The sequence below is a fragment of the Schistocerca gregaria genome, chromosome 8 (assembly GCF_023897955.1).
Source record: "Schistocerca gregaria isolate iqSchGreg1 chromosome 8, iqSchGreg1.2, whole genome shotgun sequence".
NCBI classification, from domain to species: Eukaryota; Metazoa; Arthropoda; class Insecta; order Orthoptera; family Acrididae; genus Schistocerca; species Schistocerca gregaria.
The window spans coordinates 138,363,154-138,383,721 of record NC_064927.1 but is presented as its reverse complement, the minus strand read 5'-3'; the positions used below and the strand labels follow the sequence as shown (position 1 = coordinate 138,383,721).

The window sequence follows — 20,568 nt, the reverse complement described above, 5'->3', positions numbered from 1 at the left end:
TCACCTGTGCAGCCTGTGTGAGGTGGCTGCTCATAATCTCAGCAAACATTGATGGTGATTGTTCCCTGTTGCCGCACCATAGGGATTCACTGCAGCCCACAGGTGAGTGGTATGAGGGATGATGGTATCTTCATAAATTATACCTTCATAAATGTATATTCATTTGCAAGTAGGATGGGTGACAAAAATCCCAGCAACAGTGACCAAACTGTCACACACAGACAAATCCATAGGTAATAATGCCTGCAAGTGTTGCAAGTCATATAGATAGTTGCAATTCTCAAGGAGAAAGTTGCACATGGTCATGTGGCTTACCCATGCTGATGGACTACCTGCCCAGTCCTGATACCAGAATTCAGTGTCAAGAATCTTTTCCCTTTACCATCCAGTCAAATGCATTTATGGCCATATGACCTTTTTGATTCCTTATCATTGGGATCATCATTTCATACAGGCAGAGCTGAGAGGTGATACTTTAGAAATGTAAGTTAGTCATTGCATAACTAAAGTCTGCTAAGAAGTTAGGAGGAAAATATTTCCTAACTAGGCGGGACTGCTCCCAGAGAGAGGCTGTTGCTTAGAGGCAATGCTGTCTGTGCGGAAACCAGCAGTCAGCATGTGTTTACTTTTGAATGGCCATGACTGGTTGCACACAGTAAGTGTAAAGCATGCCATTTATATCACGGGGACAAACGATCTCTGCTGAAATGATGACCTTACTTGGCCGTAGGCCACAATGTATTATAACTGACCGTTTACATGAAATTATTAAAATGAAAAATTAGAAATAAATATGCTTTTAACAATTTCCACAACCAAATTCTGTCTCGAAATCTGGCAGAAAACCCAAAGAGATTCTGGTCATACATAAAGCACACCAGTGGCAAGACACAATCAATATCTTCACTGCGTGATAACAACGGTGAAGTCACTGATGACAGTGCCACTAAAGCAGATTTATTAAACATGCTTTTCCGAAACTCCTTCACCAAAGAAGATGAAGTAAATATTCCTGAATTCCAATCAAGAGCAACTGCCAAGATGAGAAACATAGAAGTAGATATCCTCAGTGTAACAAAGCAGCTTAAATCACTGAATAAATGCAAGGCCTCCGGCCCAGATTGTATACCAGTCAGGTTCCTCTCAGAGTATGCGGATAAAATAGCTCCATATTTAGCAATTATATACACATACTCGCTCACAGAAAGATCCGTATCTAAAGACTGGAAAATTGCTCACTCAATTTACACCAATACCCAAAACGGGAAGTAGGAGTAATCCACTGAATTACAGGCCTATATCACTAACGTTGATTTGCAGTAGGGTTTTGGAACATATACTGTATTCGAACATTATGAAGTACCTCGAAGAAAACGATATATTGACACATAGTCAGCACTGATTCAGAAAATATCGTTCTTGTGGAACACGACTAGCTCTTTATACTCATGAAGAAATAAGTGCTACCGACAGGGGATGTAAAATTGATTCAACATTTTTAGATTTCCAGAAGGCTTCCGACACCGCTGCTCACAAGCGTCTTCTACGGAAACTGTGTGCCTACGGAGTATTGCTTCAGTTGTGCGGCTGGATTCGTGATTTCCTGTCAGAGAGGTCACAATTCATAGTAATAGACGGAAAGTTATCGAGTAAAACAGAAGTAATATCCGCCGTTCCCCAAGGAAGTGTTCAAGGCCCTCTATTATTCCTGATCTATATTAACGACATAGGAGACAATCTGTGAAGCCCTCTTAGATTATTTGCAGATGATGCTGTCATTTACCGTCTTGTAAAGTCATCATATGACCAAAGTGAATTGAAAAATTATTTATACAGATTATCTGTGTGGTACAAAAAGTGACAATTGACCCTGTATAAAAAAAGTGTGAAGTTATTCATGTGAATAGTAAAAGAAATTTCGATTGCGTGATAAGTCACACAAATCTGAAGGCTCTAAAGTCAACTAAGTACTTAGGGATTACAATTACCAATAACCTAAACTGGAACGATGACATAGGTAATGTTGTGAGTAGAGGAAATCAAAGACTACGATTCACTGACAGAACACTTAGAAGGTGCAACAGATCTACTGCTTACACTACACTTGGCCACTCTATTCTGGATTATTGCGGTGTGTGTGGGATCCGAATTAGCTGGGACTGACGACTGACATATGACATCGAAAAAGTTCAAAGAAGGGCGGCTCGTTTAATATTATCGCGAAATAGGGGAGATAGTGACACAGACATGACACTTGACTTGCAGTGGAAATTATTAAAACAAAGGCTTTTTCGTTGCGACGGCATCTTCTCATGAAATTTCAATCATTAGTTTTCTCCTCCGATTGCGAAAACACTCTGTTGGCACCCACCTACATAGGGAGAAATGATCATCACAATAAAATACGAGAAATCAGGTTTCACACAGAAAAATTTTAAGTGCTCGATTTTCCCACGCGCCGGTCGAGAGTGGAATGGTAGAGAGACAGCTTGAAGGTGGTTCATTGAACCCTCTGCCAGGCACTTAATTGTGAATAGCAGAGTAATCACGTAGATGTAGATGTAGAATTGAAATGAAATCAAGCTGTATCACAACTGTACACATACTGAAGGAGACAGCCAAACCAAAACGAATTGATATTGCAGCAGGCTTCTCAAATACATTGGTCGTCGACAGATATACCAGATGTCCTATTTTATGTCACACTAGGCATGATTTATTTTTTCGCGAGATGCTAGTTCGTGGAGCACTGAATGGCGAGGATTCCAAGATATTTGGGCGTCCACTCCACGATGAGAAAATTGGTGCTTCCTGTGCCGTTTCCGGTAATCGTGCAGTGAGATCAGTAGTTTTTATTTATTTATTTTTTACCTGGCCGTCATTACGCATGTATATCTCGCGGCTTTCGGAGAGTTCTGTGCACAATTAACTGACAGTGAAAAAGAATACAGTTCCTTCCAACGAGACAGAGCTACTTTTCACACATCGGACGTTTCACTGACTCGTGCTCATACAGCTTTCACAAATGGACGAGCTGTGAGCGGTGGAAAGTAACCTCCACGTTCCCCAGAGCTGTGCACGTGCACACCTTTTTCCCTTTCCGGCTACTTGAAGGAGAGAGTTTATGCAACTAATGTCCACAAAACTGATGGACTGAAGGTGAGCATTTCACGGGAAATTAAAGCAATTGGTAAAACCCGTTGATGCCCAGCGTGGCCATTTTGGGTTCTGTGTAACAACAACGTTAATAAATGCAAAATTTAAATTACGTATCACTCATAAAATTTAATTCCAGCGTAACGGTAGTTTCTGGAGCAGTTACGCTATGGGTTTGATTTTAAAATACTCACCCTGCAGTTGACATAGCTGGGAACCGAAATACGCGAAGTACTAGATAATCGGAAAGCACTAGACGTGTTGTTATTAGCGAATCGTTCCTTCGCGAGCCCTCAACCCTGCCGAATCACGGCGAGACGTGGACTATGCGAGACGTTTGAATCATTCTGGAGATACTGACTCACGCATCCAGTGTTACCAAAAACTGGTGTTACAGTAGTGGCACTCGGTTTCATCTAGTTGACAGCAACCCATAAATGGTCTCTTCGATTCAGGTCAGGTGATGGAGGCAAATCAACCCACCTGCGTGTAATCAAAGAGCCAACACATGTCACGTTGTTCTGGTGAGCAGTATTAAAATCAGGGCACTATAATTCCAAAATGCCGTACAAATTGTCTGAAACGATGTCCACATAAAGTGTACCTGCTCCATGCAGCCGGACAAACTGACCAACTTGCAATCATTTTAGCAGAGCCCAAATCGCGTAATTGCTGCACCTCATGCCTGGACACGAGCCTTCATACCTTCATTGACCATAGACCGCATTCTCAAGCGCCTATCAGCTAGATACAACTGAAACCGGGAGTCATCTGACCATCTACACGCCACAACCGTTTGACAGTCAAGTCTGTGTCACAGAGAGAGAGAAAGAGAGAGAGAGAGAGAAAATAAAACAACAGTTCTATGATATCACAGCTGACATGGGAAAACAGTACCAAAGCAAAGAAGGAAAAGCTGAAAGGTGACAGGAATATATAGACGAGCTGTACAATGGAAATGAACTTGAAGGCAATATTATAGAAATAGAAGAGAGAGTAGGTGGTGGGATGGGAGATATGATACTGCGAGGATTTGACAGTGCACTGAAAGAACTAAGCCGAACCAATGCCCCTGAAGTAGAAGACTTCCCTCAAAACTGCTGATATCCAAGGGAGAGTCATCCACGACAAAATTGTTCCACCCCGTGTGCAAGATATGAAACAAGCGAAGTACCTTCGGACTTCATGAAAAATGTAGTAATTCCAATATCAAAGCAAGCAAACGTCGACATGTGTTCTATTACTCAACTATCGACTTAATAAGACGGGAAAAATACTGATACGAAATATTTACAGCATGGAAAAATTGGTAGAAGCAGACCTCGTGGAAGGTCAGTTTCGGTTTCTGAGAGATGTTGTAACAGGCGAGACAATATTGAACCTACGATTTATTTTAGAAGATAGGAGGGGGTGTTGAAAATCAACGCCCTCGAATCTTTTATTTCAAAACTGGCAAAGCTTTTTAAATAAAACGAGCTTCATTAATACTCTACACCTTTATCTCTGCAGTTTTGTTTCCTAACATAGTCACCATGGTGACGAACATATTTGTCGCAAGGAGATACCAATTTTTGATAACGTCAATGTAGAATGTTTGATTTTGTTGACGGACCCATAATCTCGCCTCTGCGTGCTCAGCTTGACCACTTCAGATTTGTTCTCGAAGAACATTTAGGAAACATATGAAAAACAGATTGGGCCAGGTCGGGATTGTATGGAGGATGATCAGTTACAGTGAACCCAAGACGTTGGATTGTTGCAGAAATCGCAGCGCTCTCGTGTGTTACGGTATTATCATGCTGAAGGAGAGGGTGCTACAAGTGTGGGCGAACTCTTCGAACTCGTGTTTTCACTTGCATTTAGACATAACGGATAATGTTTCCCGTCTTCCTTGTACGAGGTATAAATCTTCCATATGGTGACTCTTGGAAACACCAAATTCTTAGGCCATCTTGGATACGTAAGCATCAACACTTTCGCAAATTTCGGATGCAGTTAGCTTCCAAAGAATGCTCTCACAGCTAGACAGAACATTTTTGTGATTGCGGCAGACATTGCTACGTACTGAGAACGCAATCCGTTCCCAGCACACCTTGAACATCCCAGAACACTTTGCCTGCTGATGGCATGGTCTTGAAACTTTTGGTGTCGGTTGCACTTGGTGGTGAAATTCCACCGATGTTCCCTTGTTTTCTTGGTCTAAATAGTAAATCCAGTTTTCATAACCTGTCCCATTGTCGTTAAGGAATGCCTTCGACGCTCAAAGTGTAAAGAAATAGTCACCTTGTACACAGGTTTCCTCATCGCACTTCTGCCACGATGGCCTGTGCACGCTCTCGTGACATGCCACATTTATCTGAGATCTGTGTCTCTGTTACCCAACGATCTTCTCTGATGAGTGCATCAACCCGATTTTCATGAGTCTTGTCGGCTGCCGTACGCTGTCATCCACTCTGAGCTCTGACACACACGTTAAGTTTAGCACCAACGTTTCCTTCGTTACGAGCACGAACAACACAACGCCACATATTACTGATGTCGAAACAGTCACCAAAGTACACAGCTTTCACTCTTCTTTGGGTTACAATCGGAGGTACGTTTCCTGCGCCTAGAAACTCGATTACAGCTCACTGCTCCTCGTGCACTCACTTAATTACGTTACGCGCTGCCATGTTACAAGGAGGCCTCTAGCGGCAGAAGGATGCAATGTGTGTCAGCAAAACAGGGAAGCTGATCGATTAATATGCATGACATGTAATACATCAACCGGTATTCGGAACAGAAATTGGAAAAAGAGTGAAATAAGACTCAGCCGACAAAACGACATTCTTTCATTGCCCATATTCCAGGTTTTATAGGTTCGGCGCCATGTTATTCTTTCACGGGTATCTGCATTACTGATTACTGGTTTTGGAATTCCAACTCGCCCTGGAATCCGCAGCTTCTGTAGCTCCCTTCGAATTGTTTTGGTGTCGACAGGGTTCGCGAGTACGACATTCAGTTCTGCAGTGAATTTTGCAGCCGTCGTACTTCTATTCTTCGTCACAGTCCTCTTCAACGAACGTCAATGAACGTCCGTTACGATCACTAAACACACGCTTTCATCCATTTTATGACATAATGGATGATGTTTTCCGTCTGCCTTCTATGTGGTACATATCAGCCATGCGGTGCCACTTGGAAACACCTAACTCTTAGGTCACCTTGTTTACAGAAGCACCAAAAATTTCACCACCTTCAGATTCACTTCCTGTTGTTGTTGTGGTCTTCAGTTCAGACACTGGTTTGATGCAGCTCTCCATGCTACTCTCTACCCTGCATGCTTCTTCATCTACGAGTAACTACTGCAACCTACAACCTTCTGAATCTGTTTAGTGTATTCATGTTTTACTCTACCTCTGCGATATGTACCCTCCGCGCTTCCCTCCAATATTAAATTGATGAGCCCTTGATGCCTCAGAACGTGTCCTGACAACCGATCCCTTCTTCTAGTCAAGTTGTGCTACAAATTCCTCTTCGCCCCAATTCTGTTCAGTAACTCCACATTAGTTACGTGATCTACCCACATAATCTTCAGCATTTTTCTATGGCACGATATTTCGAAAGCTTCTATTCTCTTTTTGTGTACACTACTTATCGTCCATGTTTCACTTCCATACATGGCTACACACCACACAAATACTTTCAGAAAATATTTCCTGGCACTTAAATCTACAAACGTTGTTAACAGATTTCTCTTCTTCAGAAATGCTTTCCTTGCCATTGCCAGTCTACATTTTATAACCTGTCTACTTCGACCACCACCACTTATTTTGTTACTTAAACAGCAAAATTCGTCTACTACTTTAAGTGTCTCATTTCCTAATCTAAATCCCTCAGCATCAAGTGATTTCATTCGACTACATTCCATTATCCTCATTTTGATTTTGTTGATGTTCATCTTATATCCTCCTTTCAAGACACTGTCCATTCCGTAGAACTGACCTTCAAGTTCCTTTGCTGCCTCTGACAGAATCGCAATGTCGTCGGCGAACCTCAAAGTTCCTATTTCTTCTCCATAGGTTTTAATGGTTACTCCGAATTTTTCTTTTGTTTCCTTTACTTCTTGCTCAATATACAGATTGAATAACATCGGGCATAGGGTACAAACCTGTCTTCCTCCGTTCCCAACCACTGCTACCCTCTCATGCCCCTCGACTCTTATAATTGTCATTTGGTTTCTGTACAAACTGTAAATAGCCATTCATTCCCTGCCACGTTTACTTAGCTCCCACATAATGCTCTCACCGCTACACAGAATACTATTGTGATAGCGACTGACACTTGTAACATACTGAGCTCGTTGCTCAAATGGTTCAAATTGCTCTGAGCACTATGGGACTTAACATCTGTGGTCATCAGTCCCCTATAACTTAGAACTACTTAAACCTAGCTAACTTAAGGACATCACACACATCCATGCCCGAGGCAGGAGTCGAACCTGCGACCGTAGCGGTCACGCGGTTCCAGACTGAAGCGCCTAGGACCGCAAGGCCTTATCGGCCGGCGAGCACGTTGCTCCTGTGCCGCTTGTTGTAAGTTACAGCGGGATAACCGCAGGTCTGGCTAGCATCTGCATGATTCAAGCACATATTTCTCGCGGTATTTCTATATTTTTTTTCAATCCCTCTAGCTCTGCTGTCAGACCTTAATTGGTCGATTGGGAGCGATTTACCAGCGTCATTCTCTGCCAATGTGTTGTGCAGGGGTGGGTCTCAGTGGACTGTTTTCCCGGCCGCTGTCGCTTTCATTAATGTTAGACACACTACGTCTCATTGAATTAGCTCCCTCATTGGCATCACGAGGCTATGTCCCGCTCACATCAGTACCAGAAATCAAAAAATGATTCAAATGGCTCTGAGCACTACGGGACTTAACTTCTGAGGTCCCCTAGAACTGTTTAAACCTAACTAACCTAAGGACATGACACACGCATCCGTGCCAAAGGCAGGATTCGAACCTGCGACCGTAGCGGTCACGCGGTTCCAGACTGTACCGGAAATCGAAATCGCGCCTTCCGCTTAGCAACTAGACACTCTGATCAAAGAACTAGGGAGACGCACCATAACTTTCGACTCCATCATAACATTGCTTTAAACCTCGTGGCGAGGTATTACATCAGAGACATATTTTTTCGCTGTCTCGGTAACAGTCCAAATGCTTCTTGCAGGCGTCGCCTGACGAGGACGAAATCGCAGTCCTGGCCGAGGAGTCGACGTCGCCTTTCAACACGGGCATCTACCGCAAGAAGGGCCACCTGAACGAGCGCGCCTTCTCGTACAGCATCCGCCAGGAGCACCGGTCGCGCTCCTACGGGTCGCTGGCCAACCTCAAGTTCTCGGGGCCGGACATGAAGAAGGAGCGCGAGATCGCGCAGATGATGCAGGACCTCGAGCTGTCCTCGGGGGACGAGCTGGAGCGCTCCGACGTACCGCCCACGCACCAGCGCGGCTCCCTCAGGACCAGCAACGTCCGCCGGTAGGCGTGGGACCACTCGCCCGAGGTGAGCGCCCGTCTCCGGCACTCCTCCCTAGGCCTTGGCTTCCAAAAACGCTCCTAATACATGGTAGGTGATTTATCACCATACTGAGTCAGTGGCCCAATGTCAGTTGCTCGACCGCCTGGGGTAAGATACTCCTCCCAATGAAAGGGAAGGAAAAGTACTCTAATCATTCTCTGTACATTTACTCGTTCGCAACTACTGGAAAAATAGATATTCTGATCAAAAGTATCCGGACTGGTATTGGTGAGCATTAACATGACGTAAGCCTATCCTGCACCTTTATGATGGTTTGAACACTACAGAGGACTCTTTAGAAGACGTGTGTCAATGTTTATGAAAATATGGCAAACCTTTCTTCAAAAGTCGAAACCAGAAAAGTTGTAGATTCGACTTTCTAGCTGGTACAATGGTTGCCACAGGGTGATTCATCACTCAAAATCCACTGTCTTGTTGCATTGCTCTTTACACCATCAAACATCGCTTAGGTTCTAGCAAAGCGTATAAAAATATGGGTCTTATAGGGAACTACTCGACAATTGCATCTCATTAGTTTTTCTCCCCATGGACAGTCATTTTGATAGATGGACTACTGGTAGTACTTTGGAACTCGCTTGCGTCTATTTCATGCTTTCTTATTTACAGCCCTCTCATAAAGCACCTGTCCGTCAGCGTGGTTTTGAATTAGCTGTGATTGTTTCTTCACACAGTACAAAGCGTTGGCTTGGACAGCTTTAGAAGATTGAGGTGTAGCTGTTGGATCCGTTACTCAGCTGATATAACGACTACTCCACGTTTGAAGTGAATGACCTGACCGTAGTCTACGCGTCTCGTGACATTTAGTGGTCAACTCCGCATTATGTAGGGTGTTCGGGTACTTTTGATCGGAAAGTGTGTAAGTCTATTACCATGCTTCAATTGCTTGAGCGCCAGTACTACAGGTGAACTGGAACCAAATCTAGTAAGAATCACACGAAGGTTACTCCAAAGAAGCCGTTCAACCTGCGATTAGAAATATGGCGTTTTAGCACGGCAATCATGGGTTGCGGGACGCCAGGTCACCTCAACAAATTAAGATTAATCAGCTACGTCATTGCTGTGTGGCGGAAATCCCACGAGGCTTTTGCCACCCACACACGACGGGTGGGGATTGGGGGCCGATCTTTGTGAGGTCGGAATGGGGAATTTCAGGTTGCTGAGCATTTTCAAGGCATAGTCAGACTCGTTTCGTTTTTGCTTCGTGGAACGTTTCCTCTGAGATGTACGATTGCTTTTTGAAAACACCGGTAAAATGGGAGCATCTCGAAAACGTGTCCGTTTTGTTAAGACTTGCTACAATAAAACGAGTATCGGCGTAGTGGCCGTTAAAGGCGTTTTGTATTTGGTGCTCTTCGTATTATCGTATGAGTGCTACGAAATCGTGTCGTTTCAAGGCGTCAGCTCATTTACCTCTCGCCGTCATCCTGGCAGGTTATGTCATTATCATGGAAGATTTATCAGAAACGCATCGTAGTTGGCGTGATTTGTTGTAAATAAATGTCAGTTAATGACACAGCACAGTCAGGCATACACTGCTCACTGTTGTGTAGTCATGGTAGCGTTCAGAACGGCGAATTGCGGTTGACCGTCTTCCGCATTTATTTTGATTGACCAGCACGTGGTCTAAAGCATTCCGGGGCTCTGTTATTAATATAATCTGCACTACTGGCCATTAAGATTGCTACACCACGAAGATGACGTGCTACAGACGAGAAATATAACCGACAGGAACAAGATGCTGTGATATGCAAATGATTAGCTTTTCAGAGCATTCTCACAAGGTTGGCGCCGGTGACGACACCTACAACGTGCTGACATGGAGAAAGTTTCCCACTGATTTCTCATACACGAACTGCAGTTGACCGGCCTTGCCTGGTGAAACGTTGTTGTGATGCCTCGTGTAAGGAGGAGAAATGCGTACCATCACGCACATTGGAAGTCATCTCCATACTGGCGTATCACCCTGCGTGACGGTATGGGGTGCCATCGGTTACACGTCTAGGTCACCTCTTGTTCGCATTGACGGCACTTTGAACAGTGGACGTTACATTTCAGATGTGTTACGATCCGTGCCTCTTCCCTTCACTCTATCCCTGGGAAACCCTACATTTCAGCAGGATAATGCACGACCGCATGTTTGGAGGTCCTGTACAGGCCTTTCTGGATACAGAAAATGTTCGACTGCTGCCCTGGCCAGCACATTCTCCAGATCTCTCACCAATTGAAGACGTCTGGTCAATGGTGGCGGAGGAACTGGCCCGTCACAATACGCCAGTCCCTACTCTTTATGAAATGTGGTATCGTGTTTAAGCTGCATTGGCAGCTGTAACTATACACGCCATCCAAGCTCTGTTTGACTCAATGCTCAGGCGTTTCAAATCCGTAATTGCGGCCAGAGGTGGTTGTTATGGGTACTGATTTCTCAGGAACTTTGCACCCATATTGCGTGAAAATGTAGTTACATGTCAGATCTCGTATAATATATTTTTCCAATGAATACCCGTTTATCATGTGCATTTCTTCTTGGTGTAGCAATTTTAATGGCCACTAGTGTAATTAATATGAATGTTGGGATGGTTACTCCAAGTAGACCACAGCAATTTTTTAAAACTTATTTTTACTTCCCACTGATATTGCTCATTCCGGGCTTAAAATGCACTTGTATCTGATCGTCAGTGTAACGTGAGGGCCCTGATAGAACTTCTTCAGAATTACACGGCTGAACCAGTAGCTAACGGGCTCGCTTGCTGCCAGACGCGGGAGTTTATTTTTTGCGTTTTGTGTGCCGCAGTCTCGTGACCTTCCGGCGTACCGCGTGATTGCGATTGACAATGGGCGCTGTTAGGTGTGGCAGCGGACAGGATAAAACTGGCGCGGTTAACGGGCCGGAGAGGCACCAGCGGCCTGGGAGGGAGACCGCGGAGCGATGACAGCCGGGCCACCGGGCCGTGACGAGCCGGCCTCCGGCGTCCGGACCGCCAGCCTTGCCGGCCGCGGCGACCGACCTTCAACTGGCCGGCGATCGCGGGCGCCTAGCAACAGACTGCACCGCCACCGCGGACCCCGTAACACGGCCCACCGCCTTCTGACGACTGCTCACTAGTCATCAAGGTCCATACGAAAAAAAGATAACTGAAGTTAAAATATTCTGGGTTATTAGGCAGCGTCATGTTTCTTGTCCAGTGATCGACGTTTCGACGCCTCTGCTGGGATCTTCCTCAGGATCTGGTGTCCACAACTGTCAGAGACGAGTGTCGCGTCCTCTTATAAAGGGGGAGTTTTCACGCATTCGTGTTGGAGAAGTGATGGTATTGGTTAAAATCCATATGGCTACCATTGGGGGGCCGTAGTCATTGGCTAATATTCCCGCTCTGATGCAGAAGCTCGTTTCCTGGTATCCAGAAGAGATGAGCTACCAAAGCCCCTTCCTGCCTTCCTCATGTTACTGTGCCCCACCTGTTTTCGTAAACTTTACGGCATGCCTGCTTCGAAGTTTTGACGACTACCTGATCGGTTGAACTTCAATCTGACTCCTTCTTTTTTTATCAATCATCCGTCTAATATGAAGTGAGCTGCCACGAATTCCTCTCTTGCCCCAACCTCATGACCTCAGAGTAGCACTTGCAACCTAGGTCCTCAATTATTTGCTGGATGTATCCCAATCTCTGTCTTCCTCTACAGCTTTTACCTATGCAGCTCCCTCTAGTACCATAAAAGTTACTCCCTGATGTCTTAACAGATGTCCTATCATCCCGTTCCCTCTTCTTGTCAATGTTTTGCACACATTCCTTTCCTGTCCGATTCTGCGCAGAGCTTGCTCATTCCTTGCATTATCAGTCAACCTCATTTTCAACATTCGTCTGTAGCAAAAAATCGTGCAAATGGCTCTGAGTACTATGGGACTTAACTGATAAAGTCATCAGTCCCCTAGAACTTAGAACTACTTAAACCTAACTAACCTAAGGACATCACACACATCCATTTCCGAGGCAGGATTCGAACCTGCGACCGTAGCGGTCGCGCGGTTCCAGACTGTAGCGCCTAGAACCGCTCGGCTACCCTGGCCGGGTCGTCTTTAACACCACACCTCAAATGCTTCGATTATCTTCAGGCCCGATAGACAATGCTGTGCTCCAAAAGTACATTCTCAGAAATTTCTTCCTCGAATGAAGACCAATGTTTGATAGTAGTAGGCCTCTCTTGGCCAGGAATTCCCATTTTGCCAATACTAGTCTGCTTCTTACGTCATCCTTCCTCCATCCATCAAGAGTCACTTTGCTGCCTAGGTAGTAGAATTCTTAACTTCATCTACTTCGAGATCACCAAATTAGGTTTCTTGCTGTTCCCATTTCTGCTACTTCTCATTACTTTCGTCTTTCTTCGATTTACTCTCAATCCATATATTGCGCTCATTAGACTGTTCAGTCCATTCAGCAGATCGTGTAACTCTTCTTCACTTTCAGTGAGAATAGAAGTATCATCAGCGAATCGTATTGATATCATTTCACCTTGAATTTTAATTCAACTCGTGAGCCTTTCTTTTACTTCCGTCATTGTTTCTTCATTGTATAGATTGAACAGTAGGAGTGAAAGACTTCATCCCTGTCCTACATCCTTTTTGATCCGAACTCCTTGTTCCTGGTCTTCCAGTCTTATTGTTCCCTCTTAGTTGTTGTACATATTGTGTATTACTCGCTTTCCCGTATAGCTTAACCCTATTTTTCTCAGAATTTCGAACGTCTAGCACCATTTGACTTTGTCGAACGCTTTTCCAGGTCGACAAATCCCATGAACATGTCTTCTTTTTCCTTCAGTCTTGCTTCCATTACCAACCGCTACGTCAGAACTGCCTCTTTGGTGCCTTTGTCTTTCGTAAATCCAAGCTGATCGCCATCTAACACATCTTTAACTTTCTTTTCCATTTTCCTCTAAATAATTCTTGTCAGCGACTTGCATGCATGAGCTGTTAACCTGATTGTGCGATAATTCTCGTACTTGTCGGCTCCCGCAATCTTTGAAATCGTGTGGATGATGGTTTTCTGAAACTCAGACAGTATATCAACAGACTCATACAAACCTTCCTGGCAGATTAAAACTGTGTGCTGGACCGAGACCCGGTCAAGTGCTCTACAGAGTCTCGGTCCCGACACAGTTTTAATCTGCCAGGAAGTTTCATAACAGTGCACACTCCGCTGCTGAGTGAAAATCTCATTATTGACTCATATATTCTACAAACCGACATGACTAGTCGTTTCATTGCCATTTTTCCCAATGATCTTAGAAATTGTAAGGGAGTGTTATCTATCCCCTCTGCCTAATTTAGATTTAAATCTTCCGAATCTCTTTCAAATTCTGATTCTTATACTGGATGTCCTAACTCTTTTATATTGTGACCTGTTTTTTCTTCTACCACGCCATCAGACAAGTCTTCACCCTCATGCAGACCTTCAATGTACTCTTTCTGCCTATCCGCTTTCTACTCTGCATGTAATAGAAGAATCATATTACCGCCCTTGTTTTTAGTTCCAGCATAGGTTGTTTTAACTTACCTAAGCGCCGAGTCAGTCCATCCGACAGTTATTTCTTTTTCGATTTCTTCACATTTTTCATGTATCCCTTTCGCCTTAGCTTCCCTGCACTTCCTATTTATTTCATTCCCGAGTGACTTTTATTTCTGTATTTCTGAATTTTCCTGAACATTTTTCTACTTATTTATTTCATACATTAACCGAAGTATTTTTTCTGTTACCCATGGTTTCTTCGCAGTTACCTTCTTTGTAACTATGGTTTTCTTCCCAAATTATGTGACTGACCTTTTCAGAGATGTCGATTCCTCTTCACCTGAACTGCCTACTGAGCTATTCATTATCGAAGAATCTATAGCCTCAGATAACCTCATTCCTCATTCCCTTCATTTCCCACTTCTTTGCGCATTGATTCTTCTTGGCTAGCTTCCTAAGCTTCAGCCTGCTTTTAATCACAATTAAATTGTGATCTGAGCCTATATCTGTTCCTGGGTAAGCCTTACAGACCAGTATCTGAGTGAGGTAGTGCAGTGGTTAGCACACTAGACTCAATTAGGGAGGACGGTGGTTCAAGCCGGCGCTCTGCCATTCTGATTTAGGTTTTCCGTGATTTCCCTAAATCGCTTCAGACAAATGCTGGGATGGTTCCTTTGAAAGGGCACGGCGATATCCTTTCCCATTCTTCTGTAATCCGATGGGTCGATGACCTCCGTCTTTGGTCCCCTCCCTCAAATCAGCCAACCAACCAACCAGTATCTGATTTCGGAATCTCTGCCTGACCATGATGTAATTTAACTGAAATGTTCCCCTATCTCCTGGACTTTTCCAATTATACCTCCTCGTTTTGTGGTTCTTGATCTGATGTTCGCAGAACTGAGGTTTCCACCTCTCTCATTCCTAGTACTATGCCATCTTCTCCCTTAACCCTGTCGTCTATTCCTTCCTCTACAACCGCATTCCACTCCCCCATTAGATTTTCATTTCCCTTTACTTACTGAATTATTCCTTCAATATCCTGATATATTTTCTCCCTCTCTTCATCTACGGCTTGCGACATCTGTATGTATACCTGAACTATTGATGTTGGTGATGATTTGCTGTCATTCTGATGAGAACAGCCTTATTACTGAACTGCCTTCGTATTCATAACGAATACTACTTCCTACCATTTTCTGCTGCTGTCGCTATTATCCTGTACTCATCCGACCACAAAACCTTGTTTTCTTTTTTTTTTCGTTTCTCTTTACTGACCCCCCCCCCCCCCCCCCCCAGTATCTGGACTGAGCCTAAGGATGTACCTTTTCAGAGTTTCTAGCTGCTCTACCACGTTTTCAATTCAGATATTCCACGTAGAACGTTATCCTTTCGTTGGCTACTCAATCTTTTCCTCATGGTCAATTCCCCCTTCCAAGTCTCCTCCCAAATCTTTTGCCAATGGAGAGATCATCATGATACTTTTTCAACCTGAATAAGAAACTGAAAAGGGAATTGGAAATAAATAGGAGGAATTTGCGTCTTTGCAGTGCATTCTAAAAATGGATAACATACAGGTGTGTCCTCAAGGTGACGATCGACTGTTCGAGTCCCACAAAGCTATAGAAAACGCAGTAGTCTTTTTCTCCCAGGATTATTCCACTGTCTGCTTTGCAGGAGATACACCTGAGGACTCAGCTGTGCCCAAGTTAGGCGAGCTGTTTCGTAATGTGCTTGTTTGGCCACATGCCAGCGCTGCGGACTGAGCGAGATGTCACAGTGGTAAAGCATTGAACCGCTGTTCGAGAAGTCGACGATTCAAATCCGCCTCTGGCCTACATGTTGCAGTTTTAACGAGAGTTACATCAAGTGAAGAGTATACAACCGATTTCCTTCCCTCTATCCGAGTTTGTGCTCAGCGTTTAATGTCATCGTCGTCGACGGGACGTCCTGAGTTAGTCTTCCTTCCCCCCCATCATTTCCAGTTCCGTACAAAGCATGAGGAACTTCCTATCGGAGGTTAAGTAAAGTCTTTGAGCCGAGTTATTTGGAGGGCAGCGGTCGGTAAGGGATTGAACTTTGGTTCGGGACAATGGGATTTAAACCGTGGTTCGGGGCAATGGGATTTACACGGTACATGTCATCATTAATTTCAATTTCGCGTATTCAGTAAGGCGAAAGCGCTGACATTACAGGCTTTATCGCGAGGAACGCCCGTCGTCACGTTCAGGAAACAGCGTTACGTTAGCCCCGCGTTTCTCAATCTTTTTCCCTTCGAGGCGCGCCAAAGAACATTTAAAGCTTTCACGACAACCCAAATGTGACTTTTTTTTCCTAGATGGAAAAAGCAAATACATAAAAGTGTATGCAATACTTGTTTTATTTATTTATTTATTTTTATCGTGGATCGACTGTGTGATACAGATTACGAATTTACTATTGCAAGAAACGATTTGGTGATTTTCTTTTTGTTGTAGTTACTTTATGTCGAAAGATTGGGAGACATTAAAAATATCGCGGTACACCAGTGGGTTGCGACAAGGCGGTTTAGAAACGCTGTGCTAACCAATGGCTGCTTCATTCACCGTTTAGACAGAAAAATAAGAAGGGTGTATAGTTGACAAATACATTCCCAAGCTTGGACGTCGATTCTGGAGATAGTAATAACTGTTTCTTGTTCAAATAGTTGATCTCACCGGTCTAAGTGTACACCATTCAAGTCCTCACAGTAAGTAAAACTGCGGGAATCGAATCAAAATCATTTGTGAGGCCGTCGTTTTAAAGCAAAACTCCTTCTTATGAATTTGTTTTGCTGACAGTTTAATTATCTGTGACTTTAGGTCTCGTACATTGCGCTCATTCGCAATGGTTTTTATTGTAGTAACTTAACCTAACAAAGAGCTCACATGTATGGTGATCAATGTTGATGCACTCTGGACACCATCTCAAGGTTTTCGACAAATACTATACGCTGAGGGACAATTATTATCCAGTGCGATTAGTGTTTGTGACTTTGCCTGCAAGGAAACTGAAGGCTCATTTCTTTTTTACTCTGCGAGTAAGTATAACCACGCTGAATAATTATTGGAAAACAGGAGACAGTTTGCAGCAAAACCTAACGCAACAACAGATGCGAAATGTAGAATGAAACGCACATGCAGCGCAATGCAGTTATACTTCAATTGTTACGTAAACATAACAATACGGAAGAGACAACATACTTCAGGTGACTTGTGCTCCGCCTTTGCCACAGCACCTGCCTGTTACGTTACAAACTTTTGCAAGCGTTATGTTAATGATTATCCTTTTGAAGCGCCAATGCACGGCCTTAACAGATTGACTGTTACAGTAGAAAAAAGATGGTGCGTTGATTGGCGTGAAGAAAAATTCTTGTTTCTTTGGTTACTGTAATTGCGTACACTAAGTGCTAGCACAGTAACCACTTTTGAAGGTTCACTACTTCAAACAGGTTTAGTTGAAACCATGTAGGAAGATGATTAGTGAAAGTAATGTTTGCTTATGCAATGACCGGAAACTAGCGGACAGCTGTGGAATACTGTCCTCTTACAGATCTTGTGCATTAACGTGTGGAACATCTTTACCGGCAATAAAACCCTTTTCTTTTAGTCATCAGTGTTCTGACTGGTTTGATGCTTCCCGCCACGATTTCCCATTCTGTGTCAATTTCTTCGTCTCTGCCATATTATACACTGTTTGCTTAACAGCTGAGGTACAGACGTACTGTGCCGCATGTGTGTTTCATCCTCAGTTTCTCATTGGATATATTCTAGTATCTGCCCCTGTAGGTTTTACCTCTACAGCTCCCTCTAGTGGAAAGGACTTTATTACTTGATGCCTTAACACATGTCTTATCATCTTGGCCCACCTTCATGCCAGTTTTTACGAAAGGTAGCTATCTCGCTAATTCTGCTGGGAACCTCCTCATTTCTTATTCCATCAGTCCATTTAAAACTTCGTCAACAGCGCTGCATCCCATACGCTTCGATTCTGTTCATTTACCTTTCCCCAACAAACTATGGTTCACCTTCGTATAATGGCGTACTCCAAACGTACATCTTGTAACCCACCTGCCCCACTTTACACCGGCTAACAATGTTGGAGCTGTAGTTTGGGACCATCATATACGCACACACACACAAGCATATGTTTCTTAATATGAAACTTGTATTTTGTATCTAGACATCTCATTACTTACGGATTTCGAAAGACTTCTGAAGCTATAGAATCGATCCCTTAAAAGAAGTGATTGCGTTTTTAGCTTCTGCCGCTTGCTAAACTCTCTCCGTAGAGTGCTAAAGTCGCCTCTTTCGCAAGCCTCGTCCCTTTGACATGTTTACCGTTAACACAAAGAGCCAGGTGGCAGAGCCTGACGTCAATGCGGGCATTATCGCTCAACGCAGACACACATCTGTGGAAGCAGAACCGCGTCGGTTCTAAAGCGGCCATTTGACACGAGCTTACGCGAGCAGCAGACTTCGAAAATAGCTCGTCTCTCTACTATGCGTTCACTTTGGAAATGCTTCATGGCGATTTTACGCTGTATCATAACCAGGACTCGTAAACCTACTTTTCTTCCACAGTGACGGCGCCAATGTAATAATCGATGTCGTCACTTGCACACTCTAGCTAAACTGGCTGAACCTCGCCCGGAAGAAATGAGGTGGAGAACAACCAATAATTGGACTACTACTGGGTACTATATCCGAAATTTACAACTGCCACGTACAGCATAAAGATGTTTATTGACCAGTTTGCTTTTCAACAATTTCACTCATCCATAGTTTAGACGACAGCTCACCCGTTCGTGGTTCAAATGGTTCAAATGGCTCTGGCCACTATGGGACATCTGAGTTCATTGCTTCAGCCTGACAGAGACAGATTGGTCTCTGTTGTTCGGTGGAGTCTAAGCTGGTTGGCTATTCCTCCAAGCTGGCGGTGTGTGTGGGTTGTCCTTTCGTTGTGTTTATGTCCTTTCAGTCTGCTGGGACGGCGTTCCTGGCGTTCTTGCAACTTATTGGTCGCGAAGCAGATGTGGCCATCTGGTGGCGTTGAGACGTTGCACACGGTGGCCTAGTGCTCGGAGGAGCGGATTTGTTGACTGCATGGTCTTCTCGTAGAAAAGTCGTGCAGCCTGGCGAAACCTCTCTCTAACAGTTGGAATGTTCGATACTCGGTGAAGGTCGTCCGACGGGAAGTCCCGAGGGAGGTGCAACGCCAGCCGTAGGATCCGGTTTTGGAGTCGTTGTAGTCTTCCGACATGGCTCGCTGCGGCGTTGCCCCAAACCACAGCGGCGTAGTCGATGAGTGGACGGATTAGAGTCAGATACATCGCAACACCCAGGTCAGGTGGGAGTGCAGTTGATGGATTGAGGAAGGGGTAGAGCTGTGTCATTCTACCCCTGACCTTTTTGACTATATCATCGATGTGATGTCTCCAAGTGAGCCCTCTATCCAGCGTTACACCCAGGTACTTTGCTGTAGTGCCCCAAGGTACGGCGGTTCCCCTAATGGTGATCTGCGGTAGAGCAGCTGGAATATGTTTCTTCGTGATGAGGAGGGCTTGCGTCTTAGCCCCATTGAAGCTGAGGCGCCACCTCCTGGCCCACTGACTAAGTGTGTCAGCTGCTGCTTGCATGCGTCGTTGGAGTAGAGCTGCATTCATGCTCCTTGCGTACATCGCTGTATCATCTGCGTAGAGGGCAAGATGGACCCTGTCCATCCGCGGCATGTCTGCAGTATACAGGATGTAGAGTATGGGGCCGAGGACGGAGCCTTGGGGAACTCCAGCCCTGACCAGACGGCGCGTCGACAAGTCCTCCGTGCGGACATGGAAGCTTCTGTTGGCGAGGTAAGATTGTAGAAGGCGGACATGCGGCAGGGGCACACCGAGGTCCAGAAGCTTGAAAAGGAGTCCCTCATGCCATACAGAATCGAACGCCCGTGAGACATCCAGGAAGATGGCCCCGAAAAACTCCCGTCGTTCGATGGCATCAAGGGCCTCTTCGACTAGTCGAAGCAGTTGGTGCGTTGTTGCATGACCAGGGCGAAAACCACATTGTTCGTCCGGCAGTAGACGTTCTTCCTGAATGTGACGCTGTAAGCGTCGGAGATAAAGTCTTTCAAAGACCTTGCTGACTGCTGGTAGTAAGCTGGTAGGCCTGTAGCTACTTGGTAAACGAGGGTCCTTCCCAGGCTTCTGGATGGGCACTACCTCCGCATGTTTCCATGCTTGAGGATAGTGTCCAGTGCGGAGAATGTTGTTGAAAAGTCGAGCCAGGTGTTCTATGGCTGCTGGTGGCATCTGTCGCAGCATTT

General features: G+C 44.6%; 1 protein-coding gene across 2 annotated transcripts in view; it reads left to right on the top strand.

Moving 5' to 3' along the window:
- Nucleotides 1-20,568, top strand: part of LOC126284429 (IQ motif and SEC7 domain-containing protein 2) — a 106,973-nt gene that overhangs the window by 63,003 nt on the left and 23,402 nt on the right. Inside the window, exon 5 of one of the 2 annotated variants that reach the window (XM_049983348.1) lies at nucleotides 8,366-8,698. The exons of the other annotated variant lie outside the window; for it this stretch is intronic. Within the exon in view, the coding sequence (XP_049839305.1) occupies nucleotides 8,366-8,677 (312 nt within the window). The 3' untranslated portion in view covers nucleotides 8,678-8,698. Of the gene's footprint in view, nucleotides 1-8,365; nucleotides 8,699-20,568 lie in introns of those variants that run through there. 2 annotated transcript variants of the gene reach the window in all.